The sequence below is a fragment of the Sphaerodactylus townsendi genome, linkage group LG03 (genome assembly GCF_021028975.2).
Source record: "Sphaerodactylus townsendi isolate TG3544 linkage group LG03, MPM_Stown_v2.3, whole genome shotgun sequence".
NCBI lineage: Eukaryota > Metazoa > Chordata > Lepidosauria > Squamata > Sphaerodactylidae > Sphaerodactylus > Sphaerodactylus townsendi.
Genome location: NC_059427.1, coordinates 68469470 through 68496080, shown reverse-complemented (window position 1 = coordinate 68496080; position 26611 = coordinate 68469470). Strand labels below are relative to the sequence as shown.

Here is a 26611-nt window from a genome sequence, read left to right as displayed (position 1 = left end):
TGAAAGCAGGGAATGGGAACCACTTCGCTCCTGTACATTAAGCACACATTGTATTGAATTATATGCCAAACTTACTGTTGAATAACAATAACATCCACTCAAGATTTCTTTTATCATTCCTCAAGCAGTTAACAGCCCACACTGTCAACTAGAGTTGAGCTTCAAACATTAGAGGCCTACATAAGGACATGTAAACTGCAATTCAACAGGCTAAGAGAAGACCCATCTAGACTTGAGAAATATCTGGAGAAAAAGTGTTCTGAACATTTAATAGAGGGTTTGATGAGATATTATTTACTAGGTGATGTTGTTTACCTCCATGCCATGATAAATTTAAATTGCTCATTCTCCTAGCCTCCCTCCCTGGAGAAATTGGGCCTCTCTTTTCACTTGGTGCCAAGTGGAAGAAGGCAGGTGATAAGAAGCTGCTGTTCACTTTAGACAAGAAATTGTTCAACAACAGTGGCAAGAAGCTACAGCCATAGTCTGCCCTTTCTTTCCAGGTGGTGAGAGAGTGAGGGGACCTCAGTCCTTGCTGTCCACAGGACCCATTCTCACCATTGCCCAGAGAAAGAGGGCTGCTCATTGAAGAACAGCAGTAACTGCCACAGCTCCTCTCACAGGTTGGCAGGGGGACCTCTCAGGTCAACCACTAATACCAACCCTGTCAAGAGAGAGTAAATAGAGGAAAATGGAATCAGCCATCAACTGAAAAATCCACGGTGGGAAAAAGGGTGAGCTTTTGTGATCTGACCTGAAGAGTTGTATTGTTGAAGCTTGGAGCAGCTTTTGTTGAAAACTGCAATAAAATAAATTGGTGTCCTAAATATTATTAAAGCACTGGCTGGCATGTTTAATAAGCCTTTCTATTTCAGAAAATTAGCACTCATCTGGACAAGTACTGAAATGCCATTACTGGGGTGGGGGGGAAGGGTGCCAAAATTCAAGGATTTGAGTCTAATTTAAATAATTACCAGCATATTTCTGCTCTTAGTGTGTGGCTGAAATTACAAGGAGATTCAACGCAGTCTGAGCATAAGTGCCTTTTGTCTGCATATAATTTATTGATCTTGTTTCAATCAGTCAAGCTCCTTGGCCTCTTCATTCCACTGTCTGTGCTTTTTTACAGAATAACCAAAGAGGGTTTTTATAGACCTAGACAGTTAAATCAATTGCAACTCAGATATTTTTATATGTTTTGACAGGACTTTTGACACTCAGTGCTCCCTGCATTAGTTTGGTCCAGTATCAAAGGTAATCTCTTTGCCATTAGATTTAGCTACATATATCCCCATGTAGTACACTCAAGTGAACCTCATCAGTAAGCGCTTCTCACAATGTATATTTTTTCTGGTCTAGCAAACCACATGTCCAGTATTTGCCAATGAGAAAATTGACATTTTTAATAACAAAAAGCAGTTTACAACAACTTGGCATTCTGAGTCACAATCAAAACGCAATACAGTCTTGATAAGGAGTCATATTTCCACACTGAATAGGGATGGAAACAAAGGTGAATACTTTAGGAACATCATGAGAAAGATCTGATTAACTACAGTTACCCTCTTCAGATTGCTGAGAAGTTTCATGAACATTTTTCTTGTTATCATACTTTTATCAGAAACCATCAGAAAGATTTAACTGATCAAAAGTTAATAATGGACTTGTTAGTCTCCAGGTAACAGTAACGTGTGCGAGCCACAAACAGCATTTTATTACCATACTAAAATTGAATACCATAGGCTCTTCCCACATGGGCCAATAAACTTGGGATAATCACGGGAAAAAACCTGCGTTGGGCGGAAACTTTGCACGGTTCCCACCCCTAACACAAATCTAACTTGCCCCTCACCCACACTATTGGCCACAGGGTGGTTAAATGAGAATCATGTTATGTCCGATTCTTTCATTTTAACACGCCCAACAGCTGTGGCTGAGGGAACAGCTGTGGCTGTGAGTCGTGTTAAAACACAAGAATTGCACATAACACAATTCTAAGAAACCCATCCCCAGCTCCCATCTGCAGAGCCATGCAGGGGAAATGGGCGGAATCATGTCCTGGGGTGGGAGGGGGAGGTCGGTCCTGCCTGCCTGCCTGCCTGTGAAGCGACAGGACAGCCAGCTGTGTGAACGGGCTGGGATGAGAGTGGCTTCCTATACATTTATTGGCCCATGCGGAAAGGGCCAGCGTGGCTCGGGTTCAAGAATCTAACTTCATTGAGCTGTGTCTGTTAATTTGTGCAAAAAAAGTTGCTGAAAAACTATTAATGTTGTTTGTTTCAGAAGCCACACAGCTGCACAGTGTATTCTATCACGTACCCTATACCTAAGGAGGGAAAGACAACCACAGTACACAAATACCTTAGCTTTTCACAACTGTATACCCTCACCCAAGGTAGGAAAACATCTAGCTAACATACACTCAACTATACTCTTATCCTGTCACCAAGGTAACCCCTTCTGCTTCAGGCTAATTCAACTGGAAGTGATCCATATATTGAGTATCTTGACTTCAAACTCTGCATATAAAATACTAGGCCATTTCTGCATGGTCCAAATATCCTGGGTTAAGCAAGGGAAATATTCTGGTTTGGCCAAGAAGTTTGCATGGTTCCCAGACCTAAAGCAGGTTTGTCCCATGATATCTCTCTCATCCTGGGATTTTCAAAAATCACCAATTTTAGTGATTTTTTTTTAAAAAAATCCTGTGGTGAACCTACCATGGGAGCACAACCATTTTATTTTTCCCGCCCAACTGCCTGATCTCCCCACTCTGCCGCCCACCCCCCTGATCTCCCCACCTGATGTCATGTCAGTTTTCAACTCTGCTGAGCTGCCAACTGACCGTTGCAGCTTGCCCTTCCCAAGACATTCCTCCAAGCACATTTTCTGTTCATGCTATCGATCGGGTGCCATTTTGCCTGGGTTAATCAGGAGTGGAGTCCCAAAATGTCCCTGTTTTCTTTTCTGTACATAAACTGGTTGCTCAGACAGCATAGCTAGGGGGACGTGCACTTTGGGCTGAATGTTAGTGGGCATATCACAGGGGGTGGGGGGAGTCTCTCACTAGCCACAAAAATATGAGAATGTGAGTGGGAATGTGATGTGATGCTGTGACCCATTGTTTTTTGCTGCCGCTTGCCATGTTAAGGCCTGTGCTGGGCCTTATCCAGAACTGAAAGGGGGGGCTTTGTTTTCCCCTGCTGGTTGCCCCAAAACAACAGCCAATCAGAATGCGGGACACCATGGATGTTTACGCATGCACGGATATGTTTGTGGTGTAAATACAAGAGATCCGGGCCCGTGCGAAGAAAACACTGGAGGATATCTTCCCGGTCTTCACTCGATTCTTTCACAGAAATGGGCAGCCATGCTAAGGGAGAAACCAGGATAAAATTAATTTGGATTGTAAAATACCGACTATAACCCGGTATAATTGTACAGTGCAGAAACGGTCCTAGTGATTTCTCCACAAAGTAAGTGGTAAGTTGAAAACCTCTTCCTCTTAACACATAAACCCAAACACATTCAGCTAATGATCCCTCCATCTGTACCTCCCTAAACTGAAGTAAGAATCCCTGAAGGGCATATTCTGCAAACCGCAAAGACTCTAAGCTATCAGTCTTAGCTCTCGTCAAAACAAGACCAGCCGCTTAGCTCAGGGTTAATGGAAGAAGAAAAGGAGCTGTACTCATTCCATGCTTCCTAATGTCTGTGGGAATGCCCGAGGCTAGTGATAATGTTATCAAGGAATAAATCTGAAGTGATACAATTAGCAAGGATAGTATTACGACTCAGGTTTTACATCTGCTGAACATATACTGAATATAGCTACTTAGAAACATTTTATGATGGCTGAATTTAGATGTGAGGATAGAGGAAGGTTTTGAATATGCAAGGGAGAATTAAAGGTACAAATATCTAGATTGGCTCTCCTGATTCCCTTCAGTTCTCTCATTTCTACTGCTTGTTCTTCTGGAATGTGAACATCTCCAGTGGTTAGAGTGGCAGACTACAACCTCAGCTGATCCACATTCAAATCCCCATTGTGCTATGCAGACTTCTGACTGATCTTGGATGATCACTCTCTCACTCAGCCTACCTCACAGGTTTGTTGTGAGGCTAGAATAAGAATGAAGAATCATGCATCCCACCATGGGTTTCTTGGTGGAAGGGTGTGATAAAAAAGGCCAAACCAAAAAAAAAAAATTCACAATGAGAGAATGTAATAGTATTCCTTATTGAAGCATGCCTTCTATCATCTATGTTTGGTTTACTTTCTTAGACTCAGCTGGCCTGGCCATACTAATCCATGCTTTTGGAATTTCATAGTTCAGAATTTGATATCCTTATTGCTGTTAGAGACTAGCCACCATGAACTTATCTTGTCCAATGTAAAACAGTTACATAGGTTGCCAGTTTGTTTCAGAATTCAATTCAGGGTCCTGGGCAGCCAAATCCAGAGTCCTTAGTAGCTGGGGCTGGCGCTGTTGTGGTGCCACTCCACCACCTCCAGAGGCTTTTTGGTGATGTGGGGAGGCAAAATGTGAAGAAAACCTCCCCACCACTGAAAAGCCCCCATTGGGCTCAATGGGGTTACGCCTCCCAAAAGAGTGACCTAAGTCCATGTCCTGGGCCACTGCCTCCCTGGACACAATGCAGGGGTGGAATGTCTGTTCCTCCCCCAACCATGCCTTCATAATACCTCAGCTATGCCAGCAGGGCTGGCAGCTGTGCAAGAGAACTGACTCAGTATTCCGTGCTGTGTCTGGGTGCTCCAGGAGGCCATGTTGGCTGCCCAACAGTGGATTTGCCCCGCCAGGGGTAAGTGCCCTGGGGAGGGCATTTCCACCCAGCATAGGGCTGTACCACCTCCACAGCTCCCTTTAGCCCCCCACTCTGGGTTGGGGTGTTAAAGTTGTTACAGCCTAGGACCAACATATCTGAAGGCCTCTCTCCTCTGTGCCAGTCAAGGTCTGATTGCCATCTTCTGTTTGTTTGTTCCCACCTTATGCAAGAGTTACTTGAGAAGATGAGGGAGCACCTTCATTAGACATTTATATAAGGCACTGCGAAGCTACTTTACTTGTGAAGGCTTTTAATGCTGTTTAAGCTGCAGGCATTTTTTTAGAGTGGGGTTAATGGAGTTTTATTGTATTTTGTATGTTTTTAATTTCCGAAATTGGAATTAAAGCGGTCTTGAACCGCAATGAAAAGGCAGGTTGTAAATATTTCAATAAATAAATATCCCCATTTCTTTTTATTATTCCACCCACCTTGGCTCTTTAGATTCTTGGGAGAAAAAAATATATAAAACAAATATTTAGAATAAAATATTTTATTTGATTTCTAAATCTTTCCTGCTACAGGTTCATGAAATCCATTTGCATAACACTATAAAGAGAATTTCTAAGGATCCCATTAACACATAGACATAATTGCTTACTGCCTTGTATGTGTGAATCAGTCATCACAAATTAATCAATACAGAATTTTCATATCATTATTTCCCAGTGCCAACTCAAACAGTACATTTCAACAGAGATGGTTTACATGTTTGGCCAAGAGCTATCACCATGGCAAGTCATCAAAAAATAAGCAACAATTCGTAACTAGAACTTGAAAATACATGTTCATATTATATACAACATACCAATGGAACAAATAAGAACAAGAGAAGCGGCCCATCTAGTCTAGCACCCTGTCTCCAACACAGGCCACCCATTTATTTCCTGTATGCCCACAAGCAGAGGATGAAGGGAAGAATCCTCCCCTGCTGCTTGCTGCTTGGCTACTAGTGCTGAGAGGTATATTTCCTTTGAATCAGGATGCTCATTCAGCTAAGAAACTGGGACCCCTCAAAAATCAGTGGGGGATAAATAATTGGGCAATTCTCCCTCACTGCCTTATACCAACCCAAATCTCCCCCTTCTATGTTATTAGCTCCTTAAGGACTTGAATAGGCAAACTTCCTTATCCTTCTCTTTTTTTCTCTTTTGGTTGAGCAGCTGTCAATATTCTGAAGCATTCTCAGTTCTCCGTCTGTTTTTCTTTTTAAAAATTTTGTCTTGACTTTTTTGCAGTTTTAAACTAGGAAAGTCCCTGAATACATAGAGAATCCAGCCATGTCTTCAAGTGGGCATATGGGTGCATTTGTGACAGGGATTAACCACGAAGTTTGGTATTACAAGCACCAATAAACATATCCGCCATAATTGTACCTAATCCCTATTTAAACCTGTGGTTGTCATCAGATCTCGCAGCAGCAAATTCTAAACCTCTGTGGCAGGGGTGTCCAACTCTGGTGCCCCAGGATGGGTAAGTTCCCTTGTTATTGTGAACTTAGGAAGACAAATGTATACTAGATATCGAATGTGACCTGCATCTCAATTGTTTGCAGCTTGTCACCTGCTGCTTCCACCCCCTCCTCAACCTCCATCAGTGGTTGCCCTGGCCACTGCCGATGGAGATTGGGGGTCTATGGAGGTTGAGGAGGGGAGCAGAAGCAGCTGGTGGCAAGCTGCATACCTGCTGGCTGCAGAGGGCTCCCTCCTCCTTGGCAGTTTGCAGCTGGATGAGCTCTCCTTCAGCTTGGAGGAGGAAGAGGTGCCGGCACAGCTTTGCGTGCCATCCATTGGAGATCAGCTGACTGGCACTGGGCCAGCCAGCAGAAACCAAGGAAGGCAGGAATCAGGGAGGAAGGATGGAGGAAGGGAGAGCTCTGGGCTGGGCATAGTTGCCTTGCAGAGCAGGTAGGCCCCCATCTCTGTTGGTCTTCCTGTGGAGGGGGGATCTAAAGGTGTGTGTGTGGGGAAATGGTGCATAAAACCTGCTCTGGGCACCCCCCATGCCCCACTTACCTGGCTGCCAGCCCCTCACTGGCCACCCTTCACCCCCTTTGCAGCAGGCTGCCACCACCCCTGCACCTCTATCAGAGGCCAGCTTCCTTCTAGCCACACTCAGAGCTCCTCTCCCCAAAGTTGATCTCACGTGTTGGGCTGGGTGGTGTGGGCAGAGACACGCAGCCAGGCCACCCTGGGGGAAGGAGAAAATGGTCCCACCCACATTGTGGGGTCACATGTCCCTGTGAGTTCTCCGCCCCTGGGTGGGCAGTGGTGGGATTCACCAGTTAACAACCGGTTCAGCGAACTAAAGGAAAAAATTAGGAAAGGGTTCTGCCAAACCACTCTGAACTGGCTGAATCCTACTGCTAAGTATAACCCCATGCAAGACAAGAGAGATCTCAAATCCCTGATCTGCCTCTACTAATGCAGAGAAACAGAACCTGTACCTTTTCAGGATTAATTTTCAGCTCATTGTCCCTCATCCAACCATTTACTGACTCTAAGCACTGGTTCAAAACACAGTGGTGTACTGACATGAAATGGCAGCTGTGGGCAAGGCCTTGTTTTTTGGGGGGCCCCCACCCCCAGCCTCTGATAGAGGTGGGGGTGCAAAAACAAGGCCTTGCCCGTGACAGGCTCCCAGCCCAGCGCCAACTGCTGCTGCTCCCCCTCTATCGTAGGTGGTGCCTGCTTGCGGCCTCTAATAGAGGGGGTGCAGCAGCAGCTGGCACCAGGCCAGGAGCCTGCCGCAGGACCACCAGGTGCTCCTGGCCTTGTGCTGGCTGCTGCCAGGCTGGGCCCCTTGCCTCCATCAGAGGCTGCAAATAGTCTGCCCGTGCCCTCCAATAGAGATGGGGAGGGTGGAATCAGCACGTTTAAGCTTGACACCCAGGGAACTGGCATTCCTATTAGTTTCCACTTATCCAAGTGGCATAATCAATTAGCTGCTCTGATCAAGCTAATGGACAGTCCCTTCAGTGTAGTTGTTATATTCTATGGGAATGCTTAGGAATTTTGAAAAGCACTAAGCTGTCTACCACTCTGTTATCTACCTTTTATTAAGCACTCAAAGGTCTACAGGCTCAGGCACACAGTAAACAAACAGGAAAAAAGTAGGGTGAATGATGTTGTGATTACGGTATTCAGACAGGTTTTTCAGTAATCCTCAGGAAGCAGAGAGAGTTTTGAAATAGGCGCTGTGGATTTGCAGACAGTTTGTACCACAAGCTCAGGAAATTCTAAATACTTTCTGCTGGCTAACAAGGATTGCTCTTTAAAAATGGATCACAGGCTTTAGCACTAAACTTGCATTAAACTGATACAATCTCTTTAATGTTATCTGAAGCTTTTTATCACAATTGTATGTGCAATTTACATTCTTGTCTGCTGTGAGGTTTTTTAAAAATTATTAAGATTTAAGAGATACCAACTTCAGATATTTCATATATTGTTTCAGTGTCACTCAAAGATTTAATGGACATGAACAGCTGAGAAAAGACAGAAAAGGTTTTCTCCTGGACTAGAATAAATGCAGTCCCATTTACACTCATTATATGCAAGAAAAAGTACAGAGCAGTAGTGCACATATTTAAGTAAACATACACTCAAATCTAGTTATCCACCAACCAAGAGATATACTGGTGAATAATTTATCCAGTTTTAGTATATGTGCTGGTGAACAATGAGTTTGGCAGATACCATGACCTATGCTCTCTTTTGGGAATAAGTAACATAAAAAGAAGTTAACATAATTAAAGCAGGAACTTCTTGTATGTGGACAGTTTTTTATTGCTTCTCATTTCACTATAAGTCGTGCCAGCCTTCAAGATAAAATAGGTAGTTTGTGTTTGTTGGTGCTCCTCAGTTGTTTGCTCAGTCACAGTATTCACAAAGCAAGCACATACAAGGTTAACCAAGAAGAAGGAATTGTGAAATTTGTGACTTTCCAGAGCTCAGGTTTCAGTCTCACTAGTCGACAAGTTGAGGATCACCAATACCTTGCAGCAAGAATTGTAGCAAATAGTGCCAACTTGTGTCCAAGTCACTGGTGAAGCTGTTGAAATGGCCAAGGCTCATCAAATAGGCCAGGGTTGTGAAAGCAACAGAAGATAATTAGGTACACCAGGAGGTGACCTACAGCACATAGAATCATAGAGTTGGAAGAGACTACAGTGGCCATCCAGTCCAACCCCCTGTCATGAAGGAATACACAATCAAAGCACTCCTGACAGTTGACCATCCAGTTTCTCTGTTTAAAACATCCAAAGAAGGAGAGTCCACAACACTGAGGCAGTATATTCCACTGTCGAACAGCCTTAACTGTCATACATTTGATGGAGGTGAACAGGTTTCATAACTGGAGAGGGGGTCTCCTATGTTGAGCATTTCTGAACTTCACCCAGGATTAGTGAATTTTTTACTGTCCTAATATTGTCTGTGACCAATTAGAGCAAGCTATGCTTTGACTGCCAAGGGCCATGATAGGTTGTGAGGATCTTGACAATTCCCTTTACTCCCATGAAGATGATTCACTTGATTTGGGCTTCTGGAATTGGTGGCTCATTAGAGTGGGAGATAATTTAAAATAACCACTAGGAACAGCAACTTGTGCTTTACATAACCATTAGTCTTAGCAACTGCAGCTTTTATAGCTCATGAGCCACCAACTCCAGAAGCCCAGCTAGAGTCAAGCCCAGCTACAGTCAAGTCTAAGAGCCCTCTATCTGTTGGAACAATGGACATTTTTACTATAAATGAAAAGTTAAACAAAAGACAGATATTGCTCCAAGCTGAGACACAATTTAAGCAATCAAAAAAAACCACCCCAGTACCTTTAAGCTAACTGAGACATAGGGCCTTTCCCCACTTACCTTAAGCCCCGTGCTACTCTCTTCAAGTAGCACGGGGTCCTCAGGCACTCCCCACGACAGGGGGGCCACAGGGAAGCCGCACCAGCGTGGCATCCCTGGCGCTGGAGAAAACTACGCCTTTTGATGACCCCGCGCGCCAGGGATGCCGCGTGCTGAGAGCAGCGCACGGCATAGGGGGGATCGCTTCGAGTGGGGAAAGGCCCATATAGAGAACAAGACTTTTAAAAACATAGTTAAACATAATTAAACATGCAAAGATAGGTGTGTACAAATGCATTGCTTTGTAGACAGATTGTCCTTGTGTGTTACATGGTAAAAATGAAGAACAGCAGAGGAAAGCACTGAATCACATGGGCCACCTACAACAAGCCCAGGACACTGAAGGGGAAGCCACAGTATGTGGATACGAAGAACAGAACAGAATCATTGTGTATACACTCATGCATAATGTCCATGAAAGCAGTCAGAGTGGCACACTGGAAAAAGCATTAATCCCATAATAACAAAGTATACCAACAATGGGTTAGTGTATATTATGTGAGTATATTATAGTTTTCTGGCTTTGAAACTCCTTTGATCACACTTTCTCCTCATAAAACACTTTCCCTTACCATGGCATGGAGAAGTTCCCTGGGAATCTCTCAGTCACTTCCTGAAACCAACTGGAAGGCTTGCAAATAAAATAGTTTATTTTCTTTATTCCCAGACATCTAAAACAAGAGTTGCTGGTATCATCCCAACCCAGGCTTAGTCTTGAATCCTTGAATCCTACTGTATACAGCAAGTTTCTGTCCTTCTGAATCTTCTCTCTCATAAGCTGTACATTGCACAATGATTTTGTGTATACATCTGGGCTATCTGCATACATCGCTGCCATTTTAGGTTTTGGAACACTAATGTGTTTTGATGGCATACATATATCTTGTTCTTGTTCAATCAGTTATTCCAGTCTCTGCTTTCATTCACAAGCCTGCCTCTGAACTTCATCCCATTGTTTTAAAGACTCCCATAAAGTGTTTGTTGCATCCCTTCTTTCTTTTATGCCAGATGTTAAAATGTAAACCTGCAGCTGCTTTAGAAAATGAAGGTGAAATGGTGGAATGGTTGGTTTGTATTACTTGGCCTACCCACATTGCATTTTTACTTGGATGAGATGCAGGTCACATTCGATATCTAGTATACATTTGTCTTCCTAAGTTCACAATAACAAGGGAACTTACCCATCCTAGGAACCAAGATGTCCTTGACCCACAGAACTTAGTTCTAACCAGGCTTTTCCTTTAATGGACAGTCCACCTCTTAAACTCACTCTGAGAAGAACCAAAGGCCATTTTAAAACATGCAGATCATGTACACCAGGTTTAAGAACAACAGAATATAAGAAAGAGCCTGCTGGATCAGACCAGAGTCCATCTAGTCCAGCACTCTGCTACTTGCAGCGGCCCACCAGATGCCTTTGGGAACTCATGATGTTTAATGATGCTTCTAGGAAAACAGAGAACAAAGCAATGTGCATTTCTTATTCATTCTCTAGCAACATTTTTGTTACCAAAGAGTGCCTTAAGGACTCACAGATGAACATACATGGTGATGTAATTTTATACAGAAACTTATTAAGCATCTTCTTAGGTGGATAACAGCTTCAGTTCTACTCCCCAGGGCTGTTAACTGAATGGCATTCTTAGTGACCTAGAAAACAAACAGCCAAGATTGTCCTGAAGATTTAATACATGGATACAATTGCAAAAATTTATGCTCAGCAAGTACTGTATATACTCGTGTTTAAGTCGAGTTTTTCAGCACATTTTTTGTGCTGAAAAAGCCCCCCTCAACTTATACATGAGTCAGCTGTATTTTAAAAAATATTTTAGGGTTTTTACTTTGTTGGATGTCAGGGGAAACAGTTTTTAGACTAGCAGCACCAAAATTTCAGGATACCATCAGGTGACACTCCTGATGATATCAGCCAAGTTTGGTAAAGTTTGGTTCAAGGGGTCCAAAGTTATGGACCCCCAAAGTGGGTGCCCCATTCCCAATTGTTTCCAATGAGAGCTAATAGTAGATGGGGATACATTTTGAGGGTCCATAACTTTGGACTCCCTAAACCAAACATCACCAAACCTGGGTGGTATCATCAGGAGGGTCTCCTAAAGATACTCTGAAATGTTGGTACTTCTAACATAAACATTCCTCCCCTGACCAAAAATCCAGTTTTGAAGGATTTTAACTCTTGTGTTTTAGCTTGGTTGCTGGTTGATCTAAGGTTTTTGAACTTTTAAAGTTATTGTTGACCATATTGTTTTTGGTGACTCCCTTTTCCAATTACAGAGCTAGTTTACTGTTTTTCTTTGAATTAAATATTCAAAAACATTTAACCTACTGATGCCTCAATTAATGTAATTTTATTGGTATATATTTTTATTTTTGAAATTTACCAGTAGCTGCTGCATTTCACACCCTCAACTTATACGCAAGTCAATAAGTTTTCCCAGTTTTTTTGTGGTAAAATTAGGTGCCATGACTTATATGCAGGTCGACTTATACACGAGTATATACGGGTAGTTCAGATGCCCACACTGGGACAAAATGCGTGTGCGCTTGCCCCATTAACAGTCTTCCTCTGAAGGCTCTGAAGATGTATATCATAGAGGTAGTAGAAACCTACCAAAAGAATGATGGTGGTAGAAGCTGTCTATTTGTGCCCCTTGTTTCACAGGACATCCAGTGGGCACAGTGTAGGATGTCTAACCTGCAGCAGAAGCCTCCTAGCTCAAGGGAAGGGAAACAACATGGGTATAGGCTTCAAAGGATTACTGCGGAAGGATTATTCCAAGTGCTAGCATGCCATTGGCCCCTACATTTGTAAAGTTGCTTCCCATCCCCCAAGGAATCTCAATTGCATCTTGGAACAATGGAAGACCCTGCTGTACTATGCCCAGGGAAAATGCTTCTACAGGTGAGATAGTAGGAACCAAAGGCAGCATATAGTTGGCTTTTAAAATTGCAAATAAATTATTAATACTAAACCAGAGTTCAATTATAAGAACTACGAACTTGGATATTGTCCAGATATATTTTTGTGGGTTTGAACATACAGCTGGACAACCAATGCAAAAAATCATTGCTTAGTTACTGGGAAAGTTTATTTATTTAGTTGTTTGGTTAGTTGATTTCTATCCCACCCTTCAAATACATTCCAGGGCAGGTTACAACAATCTAAAAATGCATTCAACATTGCAATAAAACATTACAATAAAACAGCATCGTAACCAGATAAAAATGCCTAAAAACATACCTATTTTTTTTTTTAAAAAAATATGTCTAAGAGCAATTATCCACCCCCTCCCTAGTCGTCCCTCAGGTGCAGGTGGAGGGCAAGTTCTTAACAAGCCCAGTGGTCTAGGGGCAGATGGTATCAGTCAGTCAAAAACCTGGGTGAAAATGATGGTATTAACCAGGCACTGAAAGGTGTATAGTATAAGCGCCTGTCGGACCTGTAATGGTTGTTGTTGATTAAGTTGTTGATTATACAGAGAGCTATCTCCATACAATTACTAGTTTTGGTTTTGCTTCTTTAAAAAAATTATATGATGTGATATTCATTTGTTTGGTATTGGATGATGCACTTTTTGTCTTTGTTGTTATAAAATGATTTTTTTAAAAAAAAGATAGCATATTGATTGATTGATTAATTGGTTGGTCTTGTATGCCACTCGTCCCCTAATAAGCTCAGGGAGGCTCCAAACATACTTAAAGATACATTTTTTAAAAATAATACATACGCTCATACATACTTAATATATAGTTTAAAACAATAAAACCCATTTTAAGTCCAATGGCACCTTACTTCCTAACTGGAGGGAAAAAATAAGGTGGGGGGAGCAAAACTGATGAAAACCCATAGCTGTCTCAACTGAACACCTGGTGGAACAGCTCTGTCTTACAGGCCTTGTGGAACTGGATCAAGTCCTGGAGGGCCCTGGTCTCACTGAACAGTGTCCCACCAAGTTGGGGCCAATGCCCAAAGTACCCTTGCCTTGGTTAAGGTTAACTGGACATCTTTTGGGCAGGGATCACCAGTATATTATCATTTGTGGATTGTAATGCTTTTGGGGTGGGTGTACAGAGAAAGATGGTTCCGTAGGTACACTGGCCTCAGATTGTTCAAAGTCCTAAACTATCTGGGGTCAGCGTACCTACCCTTTCATATGGAATTTTAAGAAACAAGGTTCAACTGATGCCTCGCCTACTGCATTGGCTCCTGATCTGGTATTCCACCTGGAGTCAATGCAGCAGTTGAATCTTATATCTGAAAATTCCATATGGAAGAATGGGAAGGGCTCCCAAAATACAATTGCTTACACTAGCAGTTCATCCCAGCTCCAGAATAAACTAAAAGAAACGTTGACACTAACAATGTGAGAAAAATTGGAGTGGAACCCTTCTTCAACACCTATTCAAGTGGTTGAATTCATGTCAGACTATGGTACCTTTTGACAGACAATGTGCAATTACTGTACATTAGATCTAGACACTTACAATTGAAGTGATCCCAGGGACGTAGGTATAGATTTTTTATGGGGGGGTTCAGGGTGGGGCCACCCCCCACCCCCCAGAGCATGGCCACGCCTCTCCAAGCCCTGCCCCTGGCCTAGCCCTTATAAAAGCAGCTCTCCGAGGTCGGGGATGGCAGACTCCCCTGTTCTGCCCTGCCCTCACCTGCCCCTCCCCTCTGGGCTGAGGCATAGAGGGAAAATGGAGCCTGGTGCAAAATCTGAGTTTTGCGGGGGGCCCCGGGGCAGCAGCTGTGATGCAGGAATCCACCCCCAAACAGCATCACTTTCAATGGTGTTTAAACTAGATCCACCTTAAAGGGAGAATCTGGGGTCTCTAGTTAAACAATATTGAAAGTGATGCTGTTTGGGGGTGGATTATCCCCCACCCTGAAACAGCATCAATTTCAATGTGGCATAGTGGTTAAGAGCAGGTGCATTCTAATCTGGAGGAACCAGGTTTGATTCCCCTGCTCTGCCACTTGAGCTGTGGAGGTTTATCTAGGGAATTCAGATTAGCCTGTGCACTCCCACACACGCCAGCTGAGTGACCTTGGGCTAATCACAGCTTTTCAGAGCTCTCTCAGCCCCACCCACCTCATAGGGTGTTTGTTGTGAGGGAGCAGGGCAAGGAGCTTGTAAGCCCCTTTGAGTCTCCTACAGGAGAGAAAGGGGGATATAAATCCAAACTCTTCTTCTTCTTCTAAACTGAGGACCTCAGATTCTCCTGTTAAATCCATGCCGAAGGGGGTGGATTTAAAAGGAGAATCTGGGGAAATTTGGGGGGTGCCTGCTGTCAGGGGTGCAATGGTTAAGCTAGAAGCACCAAACTTTCAGGGTATCTTTAGGAGTCTCTCCTAATGGTACCACCCAGGTTCAGGGGGTCCAAAGTTATGGACCCTCAAAACTGTAGCCCCCATCTCCTATTAGCTCCCATTGGAAACAATGGGGGATGGGGGCACCCCCTTTGGAAATCCATAGCTTTGGACCCCCTGGACCAAACTTCACAAAACCTGGATGGTATCAATAAGAGACTCTCCCGATGATTCCTTCCAGGTTTGGTGAAGTTTGGTTCAGGGGATCCAAAGTTATGGACCCTCAAAGGTGTAGTCCCCATCTTCTATTAGTTCCCATTGGAAACAATGGAGGATGGGGGCACCCCCTTTGGGAGTCCATAACTTTGGACCCCCTGAACCAAACCTCACCAAACCGGGTAGTATCATCAGGAGAGTCCCCCAAACAATCCCTGAAAGTTTGGTGCTGCTAGCCCAAACAATGCGCCCCCTGCAGGCCAAAAACCGAAAAAGCACTAAAACGTTTTAAAAACCCACAAACGGGTGGGCGGAGCTTTGGACATGAATGGGGGGGTTCAAACCCGAGAACCCCCCCTTACCTATGTGCATGAGTGATCCTCTAGGCTACTCCTGAGGATTTAGGGGACTATTTGGAACAGTGGTAGATGCAGCACAGGGGAATCAGCAGAAATCACCCCCACTGGCTTCTTACTGTAGACTCCAGCTCTGTATTCAACATTTTTCTAAGGAAGCCAAAACTCACAAGTATCTTTACAGTGGAGACAGGGAGAAATAAAAAAGGGAGGGGGGATGACCCAGGAACTACAAGTGAGTCATTCTGACCTGTATCCCAGGGAAGATATTGGAGCAGATTTTAAAGGGGACTGTCTGTGAGCATCTGAAGAACAACTTGGTGATCCAGGGAAGTCAGCAAGGATTTGTCCCCAGTAGGTACTGGCAGCTCAACTTGGTTTCCTTCTGAGCTTACTGGTTCTTGGGAACACCATCAACTCTGTTTACCTGGATTTCGGTAAAGCTTTTGACAGTCCCCATGAAGTCCTGATGAATAAACTAGAGGACTGCAGTCTAAACTTAAGGATAGTTCCTGGGCAGGGAACAGGTTGGCGAACCACACCCAAAGAATAGTCAGTGGCATTTCATCTGATTGGAGGGAGATATTCAGTGGGGTGCCACAGGGCTCAGATCTGGGCCAGGCACTTTTCAACATTTTTATAAATGGTCTGGATGAGTAGGTTGAGAAACTACTCATTAAATTTGCAGATGACACCAATTGGGAGGAGTAGCAAACATCCGAGCAAGATCTGAACAGCCTGGAAAAGTGGATGGATTCAACAACAATGAATGCAAAATTCTACATCTGAGTAACAAAAATGAGAAGCATACATGCTGGATGGGGGATACACTTCTGGGTAGTAATGTGTATAAAAAGATCTCAAGGCATAGTGGACTGTAAACTAAATATGAGCAGTCAGCATGATGCAGTGGCAAAAAAGGCTAATGTAGACTTGGGGTGTATCAATAGAAGCATAACATCCAAATTGAAAAATGTCATAGTTCCACTATACTCTGCATTGGTCAAGCCACACCTGCAGTACTATGTGCAGATCTGGATGCCTCAGTTCAAAAAGGATGGGGAAAGAATGCAGAGGATAGTGACGAGGGTCATCAGGGGCCTCAAGACCAAGCTCTATGAGGAAGGTTAAGAGACATGGGAATGCTTAGTCTGGAGAAGAGGAGGTTGAGGGCGGACATGATTGCTCTCTCTAAGTATGTGAAAAGCTGTCAGAGGAGGGCAGGGAATGGTTCCAATTTGCAGCAGAGGATAGCACTCACAACAATGGCTATATATTATGAGACGGAAGGATACCACTTGGATATTAGAAAAACATTTTTACAGTAGGAGTAGATCAGCAGTGGAATTGGCTTCCTAGGGTGGGTGGGAGTTCCTTCTCAGCAGCAGTCTTCTCAGCTGTGGCTAGATGATGCTATGGCTGATGGTGCATTGAAAAGGGAGTTGAACTAGAGGGCTTCTATGGCTTCTAACTATGATTCTATGGCTGTATGGGAAAGGTAGAAAAGTCCCTTCTGTGAGCTCTGATGTGTTCTTTGGAACCAGCTCAATGAAGCTGTTCCACCAGATGTAGACACCAGCTAAGGGATCTAGAAAGAGTGTCAGTTGAAGGGAACCACTTTCCCAGCCCTCAGTTTGATATCTATGATTATTGATGGAATGTGATTTCTCACCACTATTGCTTTCCCCATCAGCTCAGCCCAACAGGAAGGAGGAATCCACTCAATGGTCTTTTTAAAAAGGATTCCCTTTGGAGACAGAAAGCATTTTTTAAGCCTTTGGCCTGGCAACCTCAGATAAGGCCAAACCTGCTTTTGGCAGGTAATGGTTTAGTACTACAACAATTGGGTAAAATTCAGTAAGTCAGCCATAATACCACTACAAGAATATATGTCTAGACTGTAAAAGCCAACATGTGGAAAATTCCTCACAGGACATGAAATTTCTTATAGGACTTCTAAAAACAAAGTGAGTTGGGTGTCTGCCAAACCTGCCCAGGAGAAGAAAGGAAAATATGCAACCTAATCTGCATGAAAGTATGCGAGACCCTAAAACACTTCAGAATTATTAGAAGGCTGGCTACACTGTTCAGTGAAAGGGAGCGTTGCAGCTTTGACAGGCCTGTTACAAACATCTGATTGCCCCTGATTAGATTAGACAATAAACTCCCGTCTTGGAGTTTGCATTGTTCAACTCCCTCTCTGCAATCTGTAAATTAGAATTCCAGACCTGAGAGATTATATTCAAATTGGGTTTCTGGATCTGGTCCAGATCTTTAGAACCACAACACAAACAATTAGGTGAACCACAAGAGTGTGCAGCATGTACTCATGCACAAACACACTCATGCACACATATGCTAACAAATAATTAAATAAAGAAGCCAAGATTTGATTAGGCATAAATTAAAAAGATAATTAAAAACAACCAGCCCACAATTAAAGAAGTGGGAGAAGGAATGAATTGTCTATATTAATTAACAAAGCAGGGGGATTATACCTTTAAATGTTGTTTTTCTGCAGTTTAGGCTGTGTGGGGTTTTAAGACAAGTGCTTAGCAGAAGAGACTAATTTCCATTTCTGTTGTTGGGTAGGCTTATGCACTGCATGTTAGGGACTGTATGTGTACACTGTGTCCCCAAGCTTCAGGAGAAATGGAAAGATAAGTTGTTTTTTTGTTATCTGAAAGAAGGAAAGGAATTTCACATCATGTAGTCAAAATGCTACAATGGTGCTCTCAAAATTATAGTTCCCTCCAAATATTGTTATCACTTTTCTATGTAATGTCATACTTTAGATCTGTGCCTTTCATTCCAGCTACCGAACCTTGTGCCTGTCTTAGGCAGATCTTGCTGTCTTTTGCCATATCGCCTGTTGTTTCTTGCCCTTTTCAGTTGCTACATTCCTGTCCCTGAGACCATGTATATGTCACGAACACACAACATGTGATGGCTCTGGAATGACCAGCTCTCACAAATCCATGGCTCATCCTATTTATGTGCTGTTAAAGGGGCTGCAAGATATAAGTGTCATGTTTTACTCTTTAATATGGATGACTAAATGCTTTGTTTATTACTTGGAACTGTTTTATTTCTGTAGTGTAGCTCTTATAGATGATATTATTTTAAATATTGTGATGTATTTTCTGTAATCTGCCTTCAGCTTTGGAAATGCCTAGAACTGTTGAAAATAGAGCTCTAGGGGTGGGCTGGCCAGGACAAGGAAGAGAAGAAGTTTGAAGAGTCTGAACTCTCTAACCTTTAAGTGCCCATGAGCACACACTGCATATGTACCCAACAGAAGGTAATGATATGAGTGCTTTATATTTCTACACTACTTACCCATTCTTTTCCACCTCATAAACTAGATTACTACCAACACAATGTTATTGAATGAGGCACAGCAGGGTTAAATATACTGTCCAGAGTCACAGCAGTTACAAATACATGGTGCAAGAAAAGTTTCCTGTTTACACAGTTCTTGAAATGCAGACTTATACAGTCCTGCATTTAAAACAGAAGGAGAAAGGGGCTTTGACACATTTACTTCTTGGTGAAGTGTGAAATTGATTCTCAGAGGGCTGCTCAAATCACAGCATCTATTTGGTAGAGGTAGCAATTCATGCACTTTAACCTGGTGGTTTGCCACCAAAGTCATGTCCAACCACACAAAAACTTCTCAAGTGACCAGTTTCCCCCCACCCACCCACCCCACACACTATTCCTACCCTCTAACACAAAGAATCCAGAAATAGACTATACTTTTTTTTTCAGGCATTTAACCACTATGCTATGACCAGTATAAAATTGTTTATACTAGTTAATTACAGAGGATCAAAATGCTTCCCACTCTCTCTAAGGCAGTACTTCTCTTTCTGGAATATCTCACATTCCCAGGACTCAAACCATACTTTGTGACTAGGAAAATGAAACAGTCAAAACATTTACAAGTACAAATTTAATTCAGAAACCTAGTAGTCCATCCTATTGAACCACTTGTTTCTGAGGTGTTTTGCTTTGAAATACAAGTCATGATAGTACTGAATCCTTGACCAATAAGAGTGAGCCTATCATTCTGGCAAATGATTTATAAAAAAATAGCACTGCCTGGGATAATCCTCCAGTTTGAACAACAAAAGAATGGAAAGTTAGCTGCCTTGACTAGGTGAGGAAAAATATAAGGGATGTTACAAAAGCTGTGTTTACATTGGGCATCCCTCATTCAAGACCATCATCACAACTTGACTCAATATCAAATTATAAGTTTCCTTTGGAACTGCATCTCCCCATATTGCCCTACAAGTGCCCTCCATTCATTGGAGGGGAACCACCTGGTGATCCCTGGCCCAAGGGATATCTGTCTGGCTTCGAAGAAAGCCAGGGCTTTTATGGCCCTGGCTCCAGCCTGGTGGGACAAATTGCCTGGTGATGCCTGGGTCCTGCGGGAAGTATGTCAATTCCACAGGGCTCACAAAACCTGGCTGTTCCACCAGGCCTTTTCCAATTAGCCAGCCGGATTATTGTGACATCTCTCGGTCTCCGAGGGGAGGGGGAGGAAGGAAGGGTGGACGGTGGGAAGAATAAATGTATGCCTTCTATTTTAGCATTTTTTTAATTTTTTTAAATTTGAAATTATGAACTGTCAGGATTTTTTAATGTTTATTGTTATGGAATGTTTAATATATGTTGTAACCCACCCAGAGCCCTCCAGGGATAGGGCGGGATATAAATCCAACAAAATAAATAAATAAATAAAATCATTACTCTCATGAGTCACAAAATACCAAAAGAGTCTCCAGAGCAGATGATCTTACGAAAAAAATATGAGGGGAATTTGTTCTGAAATCAGTGTGGTGAGGTGGTGTCACAGCAACAGGACAGGACCCTATTTAATGGGATTTAATTTTTAAAAAATTATAAAATCCCAGACAAAATGCATGCCACTCAATGCAACATTATTGAAATATTTTTAGAGAGAGAAACTGGGCAAATACTGTGAAATGAAAGGGGTGGGAACATTTTATACCTGGTTATTCAAACAAACATCAAGACATGAACAGGTATTTCCTGGCAGAGACGTTAAAATCCAATCCAGTTAAGTATATCATCAACACCTATAATTCTCAACAGTCCACATCTGTGGATACTTCAGAAACTGGGTCCATAAACAAACAAACCCAAAGAACACTCTTGGGCCCTTTCCGCACATGCATGAAAACGAACCTCCACTGGCATAATTTATGCCGGTGGAGGCTTGGGGACCGTTCGCATGCTAGCATGTGAGCGGCCCCCACTTCCCCCCTAGCTGGAGAGGTGGCTCCGGATGGAGCTGCCTCTCGGTCAGCCCCTTCCACTGACCTTCATGTTCAGCATCACTCTGGAGGGTTGCAGGGACCCACCCACACTGCCCTCCGACCTTCAGGGGTCGACAGGCAGCATGGGTGGGTCTCTTCAGTCCTCCAGAGCGACGCTGGACATGAAGGTCAGTGGAGGTGACAGGGAAAGTGGCGTCTTCCCAGTGGTGCAGTTTGCACCACGCCGATGGGAAGACGCTGCTTTGCAACAACCTCACTCAACCTCACTTCACGCCACTCCCGGGCGGTCAGGACGGCACTGCTGTGATGCAGCAGCGCCTCCTGTACGAACAGCAGCCCAGGGACGGCATTTTTGCTGTCCCTGGGCCACTGTATTTCGCCCGTGCGGAAAGGGCCTTGATTTTCAGAAAAACCTGAAATCAGAAAAAAAAACCCTACTGGCAGGATACCTCTCCCAACCTCCCACTCACCCCTGAAATAATAGAAGCAGTGCCTGGAGCATCAAGAATGAACGTTCTCAGTAGCTGTTGCTAACCAACCACACAGGTTTGCCAGTCCTCAGGCCTTTGTTTCTGTCGGCATATTCAGTCCCCAAGAAGCATAATCACCCTTCATTACCAATTCTGAGGAAAGGAAGGAATATGGAGATAGAAATAGCTATGGTAACAAGATTTGCTGTCAGTCATCTGGTAGAGTGCAGTGGTAGACTGGCCCACTAATCATAATTCCCTCCTCAAATTGGCATTCCCATCAATTGAGTCATTGACCAGGATTTTAGTCACATACTCAGCATAATGTGTTACTCTCTTTGATTGTTTAATGTGCTGTTCTTTCCCTGCAACTGGGCAGAATAGCCTAAAGACAAATAAAAGGCAGAGATCATTTGCTATTACACTGCAGTATGGATCATTGTCACCTTTGTCTTTGCGCGTAGCATATTTGTGGTGAAATAAATGTACACAGTTATACAGGGCACTATTAAAACATTCCTATGAACTAAAACCTTGGATCAATGAAAATTAAGCAAAATGTGACTCAACTGTACTGGCATCAGTATCAGTACTGGTTACTCTACCCCATCCCTTCAATCCCTACACTACAACACCACCATTTAGTTAACTAAACTTTGCCTGGTTCCGGGGTCCATTGAAATAAACCCTACTACTGTGTGCAAAGTGTACATAACTATATAAGCAAAAATCTCAAATACAGAGAGGGTCAAGTTCAAATAACATTACAACTTGAACTGCTGGTTCTGGAACAAATATAACAAGTTCATTCAGGAAAGAAATTATACAAAATGGAAAGTTAGATTGAAAATGTATTTCAAAATCCAAGGCAACTTACAATGTACTATATCTCAGCTCTGAGCATTTTCTGTTCTTCTTGCCCAAGAGATGCTTCCACAGAAATGTTTTGGATTAAAGCTCCCAAAGGAGTAGAATAAACATTCTTCTCTAGGGAATAGTGTTTAGAGTAAAGGTTGAGATAATTTAAACACATCAGGCAAGAGCGGGACGCTGACCACATTTAAAGTGATCTCTAACTGCAGACCCAAACATGAATATCAGCTATCCATGGAATCTCTTAAAAATTACCTAACTTTCTGCCTTCCAAACACTCTGTGAAGCATTCCGAATAAAGTATTTCTTGTCAGGCTCTGAGGCTATGGAAACATTAGAAGGTCAGCACACATACCTTTTCTATTTATTGCTCCTTCTCTAATCTGCCAGACACGCTAATTAAGACTAATGCCCCAATGAGCAATCTTACCTTTAATGCCCGGACCTTCTTGGCCAACAAGCTCTCAATGTCACCTGCCACTTTTTCCACTATTTTCTTTGGTACATTCTCTTTTACTTCAAACTGGTTCTTTTTGTCATTGTAGATCTGTTGAGAGATATAAGAGAAAGAGAGATAAGATATTGGAACAAATATGCCCAGTCTGCCATGAAAATGTCATTTGGAAGAAACAAAAAGGAGAGTCTAGCAAGTGCTCAAGGATTTAAGATTCAGCTTCAGCCCCTTAATTCACAGCAAAATTCTTGGACTGGACAATTTGCTTAAGGATAGATAGCAGTTTCTTTCAAATAGTTATGTGGTCAAGGTAGACTTCATTGCAGGTGCCAGTATAAATGTATTATTTTACTGTGACTTTGCACAGGCATAATCCAAGCACTACAATAGGGAAATAATAAATGAATGAATGGTTACAAGATGTTTAGATATTACAGTGACAGCTGTCATGTCACTGATATGGTGTATTATTATGAAACATAAAACAGCTAGATGAGATTCTGTGCCTGAGTGCTTAGGCCTTAAACAACAACAATCAACTACCTTTGAGTCTGGAAATTAGATTGGAAATGGCCCTAATGAAATAGAAAGTTGTATTTGAATACCTGATCTGCTTGATATGCTCTCCAAGATTTCTAGCCTCCCTACCACCAATATTCTTGCTCTACAGCAAGCTGAATGTGCTACACAGTCAGAAGCCTTTGAAAACATGTTTCTCATTTTGTCAAGTTTTTCATGGGATGCCCCCAAGCCTCAGTCAGAAAAGTACTTCATGAAATCCCACATATGCCCAACTCAATCAATGAAAGCTAGCAGAGCGCCCTCATCCCTCCCACTGTGTATATAATTCAATGGGTACAGAGACTAGCAGCAGATGGTACATGGCTGAAGGTGGTGGCAGAGTCAGTGAAGCTCAAAACAGATACACAAACAGATGGGTATAATGACAATCTGTAAAAAGAAGAGAAGGAAACATTCAAGGTAAACAAATACTAATAGAGCAACAGAAATTTGCCTGAATATTTCTAAAATTCATACAGCTCTGCTGTGCCTTTTGCAATTCATTGATTGTATAAAATATATGTAGGATACATTCAGTAGTGGCTGCAATGAAATGGCAAGGGATGGATTTGCAGTTTGTGTTGAGCAATTAATTGATCAAACAAACTAATGGCCTCCACCTACACTATTCCCATTGGGTTTCAAAATTAACAGTCTCTCTTCACTTACATTAATCTCTCTCACACTACACACATAGGCCATTTCTGCATGGCACAATTATACTGGGTTACAATCGGTATCTTACAATGCGGGTCTATTTTATCCTGGTTTCTCCCTTCACATGGCTGCCCTTTTCTGTGAAGGAATCGAGTGAAGACTGGGAGAAAATACTCCAGTTTGTTTTGCATGAGTCCGGGTTTTTTGTATTTACACTGCAAGTGTATCCGTGCATGTGCAAACATCCCCGGTGCCCCGTGTTCTGATTGGCTGTTGTTTTTGGGTGGCAGCTTGAATGAATGTCTCTGCTCTGGATTTGAATTGCTGGTCCACAAAAAGGCTACGCTTCTGATTGGTTGACCTATAGTGAGCAGCGGGAAACGAAGCCACCCTTTCCCAGTTCTGGATAGGGCCCAGGGCAGGCCCCAACATGGCAGCAAGTGGCAGCAAAAAACAATGGCAACAAGTGGCAGCAAAAAAATCATATCACATTCCCACTCATGTTTTCATATTTTGGTGGAAAACAAGAGACCTCCCCCCCCCCCCCGGTGGTATACCCAAAGTGCATATTTCCCATCTATGCGCTCCCAGCAACCAGTACATGTACAGAAAAGAAAACAGGGACAGTTTGGGACTCCACTCCTAATTAACCTAGGTGAAATGGCACCCAGTTGATACCATGAGCAGAAAACATGCTTGGGGGAACATTTCGGGAAGCGCAGGCTGCAATGGTCGGTCGGCAGCTCAGCTTCATTCAGATTGCCACCTTTTCCAGCCAAAATATAATCTGAAAAATCAGAAAAAAATGGTTTGGCATATCCAAATGCACACCCCTACTTGATACCATGCAACTTGCATCACTCAACCAGTCCTTGTTCTTTGCCAACATTCAACAGTAGCTACCCTATGATAGCTGGTGTGGTATAGTTGTTAAGAGTTTCAGAGTAGGATCTGGGGATTCCAAGATCCAATTCTATCTTGAATCTCCCAGGGTAATTTAGGTCAGTCACACATTCTCAACTTAACCTACCTCATAGGGTTGTTGTGAGGATAAAATGGAGAAGAAAATAATGTAACCTCTTTGGGTTCACAGCAAGGAGAATGATAGGGTATAAACGAAGTAAATAAGTAAAATTGAAGACTAATGCCCAGATAGAAGGGCATGAGAAGGCAAGAAGAAAGCAGGGAAAGGGAGAGAGGATGTGGAGGCTGCAAGGAGAAGAAAACTTAAAGCATGTAATTCAATATAAAATGAAAGATTTCATATGAATTTTTCCAAATTTTAATTTTTTCCTAAGCATTCAACACTAATTAAACATCAAATAGATGTCAATGTAATAAACACCATTTCTTACTATTCTTACCTGAAAAGGCCTATTTCCATGCAGGTTATTTGCCCCAGATCTTTGCTATGGAAAGTGAGGTTGTTTTTTCCTGCTTTCCTGAAGCCTTATGGTGTGTTTGTTTGCCTCCCAAGTTGGTTTGCCTACTCCAGTTTAGAAACTTCATGGACATTTGGGAATCAAGTATAGAAAGGATGGGGTATAAGACTATATAGTGCACCCTCTAAGGCAGCCATTTTCTTCAGGGGAACTGATCTCTGTAATCTGGGCAACTCCTGAACCACTCCAGACCCTACTTGGATATTGGCACTTATAGTTGTACACTATAGAAATATGCATCATCTACACATTACATTTAATATCTAATAATAAACTTACCGGGAGCGCGCAGCAACAGAGAAATCCAGTGAGTACAATCCCATATCCCAATATGCAGTTACTCTGCACAATTTGCTTAACATTTGAACAGAGCAGAAAACAAACAGATTTATAAAAGCATGTATGCAGATTGTAGTCCAACCAGTTTATAGAATGGGGACAAATACCCCAAACAGAAATATTTTTCAGATGTTGTTTCTAGATATCTGTCCCTATTCTCTCTCTATGTCTTCAAAACTGCCTTTGATCTGTTTTGTGGAATGGCTGTTTAGCAAACAGCTAATTCCATTCTGATCATATTATCAGCTGGAGGTGAATTGATGTGCCTGAATACCAAAACCCTGTCCTTCCCCCTTTGTCAAATAATTAGGAGAAAACAACCCTCAGCTGCAGAAACTGTTAACAACTGAGCACTGAACTTAAGTGATTCTTAGTCCACTCTCCTATTAGTCCAACCTCCTATTATTCTTTGGGTAAGTAACAGCATAACAAAATAAAGTGTTTCAAAAATGTAGCAGCAATTAGGGAAGCAAAAGAAAAAGAACAGACTTCAAGAAAAAAAAAGCAGTGGATGGAAAGGGCATTCTGACCCCAGCATTTTCCTATTGTGAATGGCAACTCTGTTCCCATTGGCTATAGTTAGCCTTACTCATGAACACCAGTCAGGGAATGTTGTGCTTTTGCCAGATTTTGCCCTAATGCTTTCAGTCTTAACTGCCTTAACAAACCAAGAATTTGCTCAGGTTTCTGGAGGATTTCAATAAGGGGACAGTGACCAAATGTTTATCTAATTTGATATTATTTACATACAAGTGAAGTTTATCATTGTGCAACAAATAGCCTTTGTTAAAACACAGTGATGATGCTAATACTGACAAATTTGTGCTGACTTTGACTGTGGCTGTTAT

General features: G+C 42.6%; 1 protein-coding gene across 3 annotated transcripts in view; it reads right to left on the bottom strand.

The window, feature by feature from the left end:
- The window catches only part of CACNA2D2 (calcium voltage-gated channel auxiliary subunit alpha2delta 2), a 719552-nt gene that overhangs the window by 515603 nt on the left and 177338 nt on the right, over positions 1-26611 (bottom strand). For all 3 annotated transcript variants that reach the window (XM_048488253.1, XM_048488254.1, XM_048488255.1), the window contains exon 3: positions 22741-22857. In XM_048488253.1, the coding sequence (XP_048344210.1) occupies positions 22741-22857 (117 nt within the window). The remainder of the gene's footprint in view (positions 1-22740; positions 22858-26611) is intronic.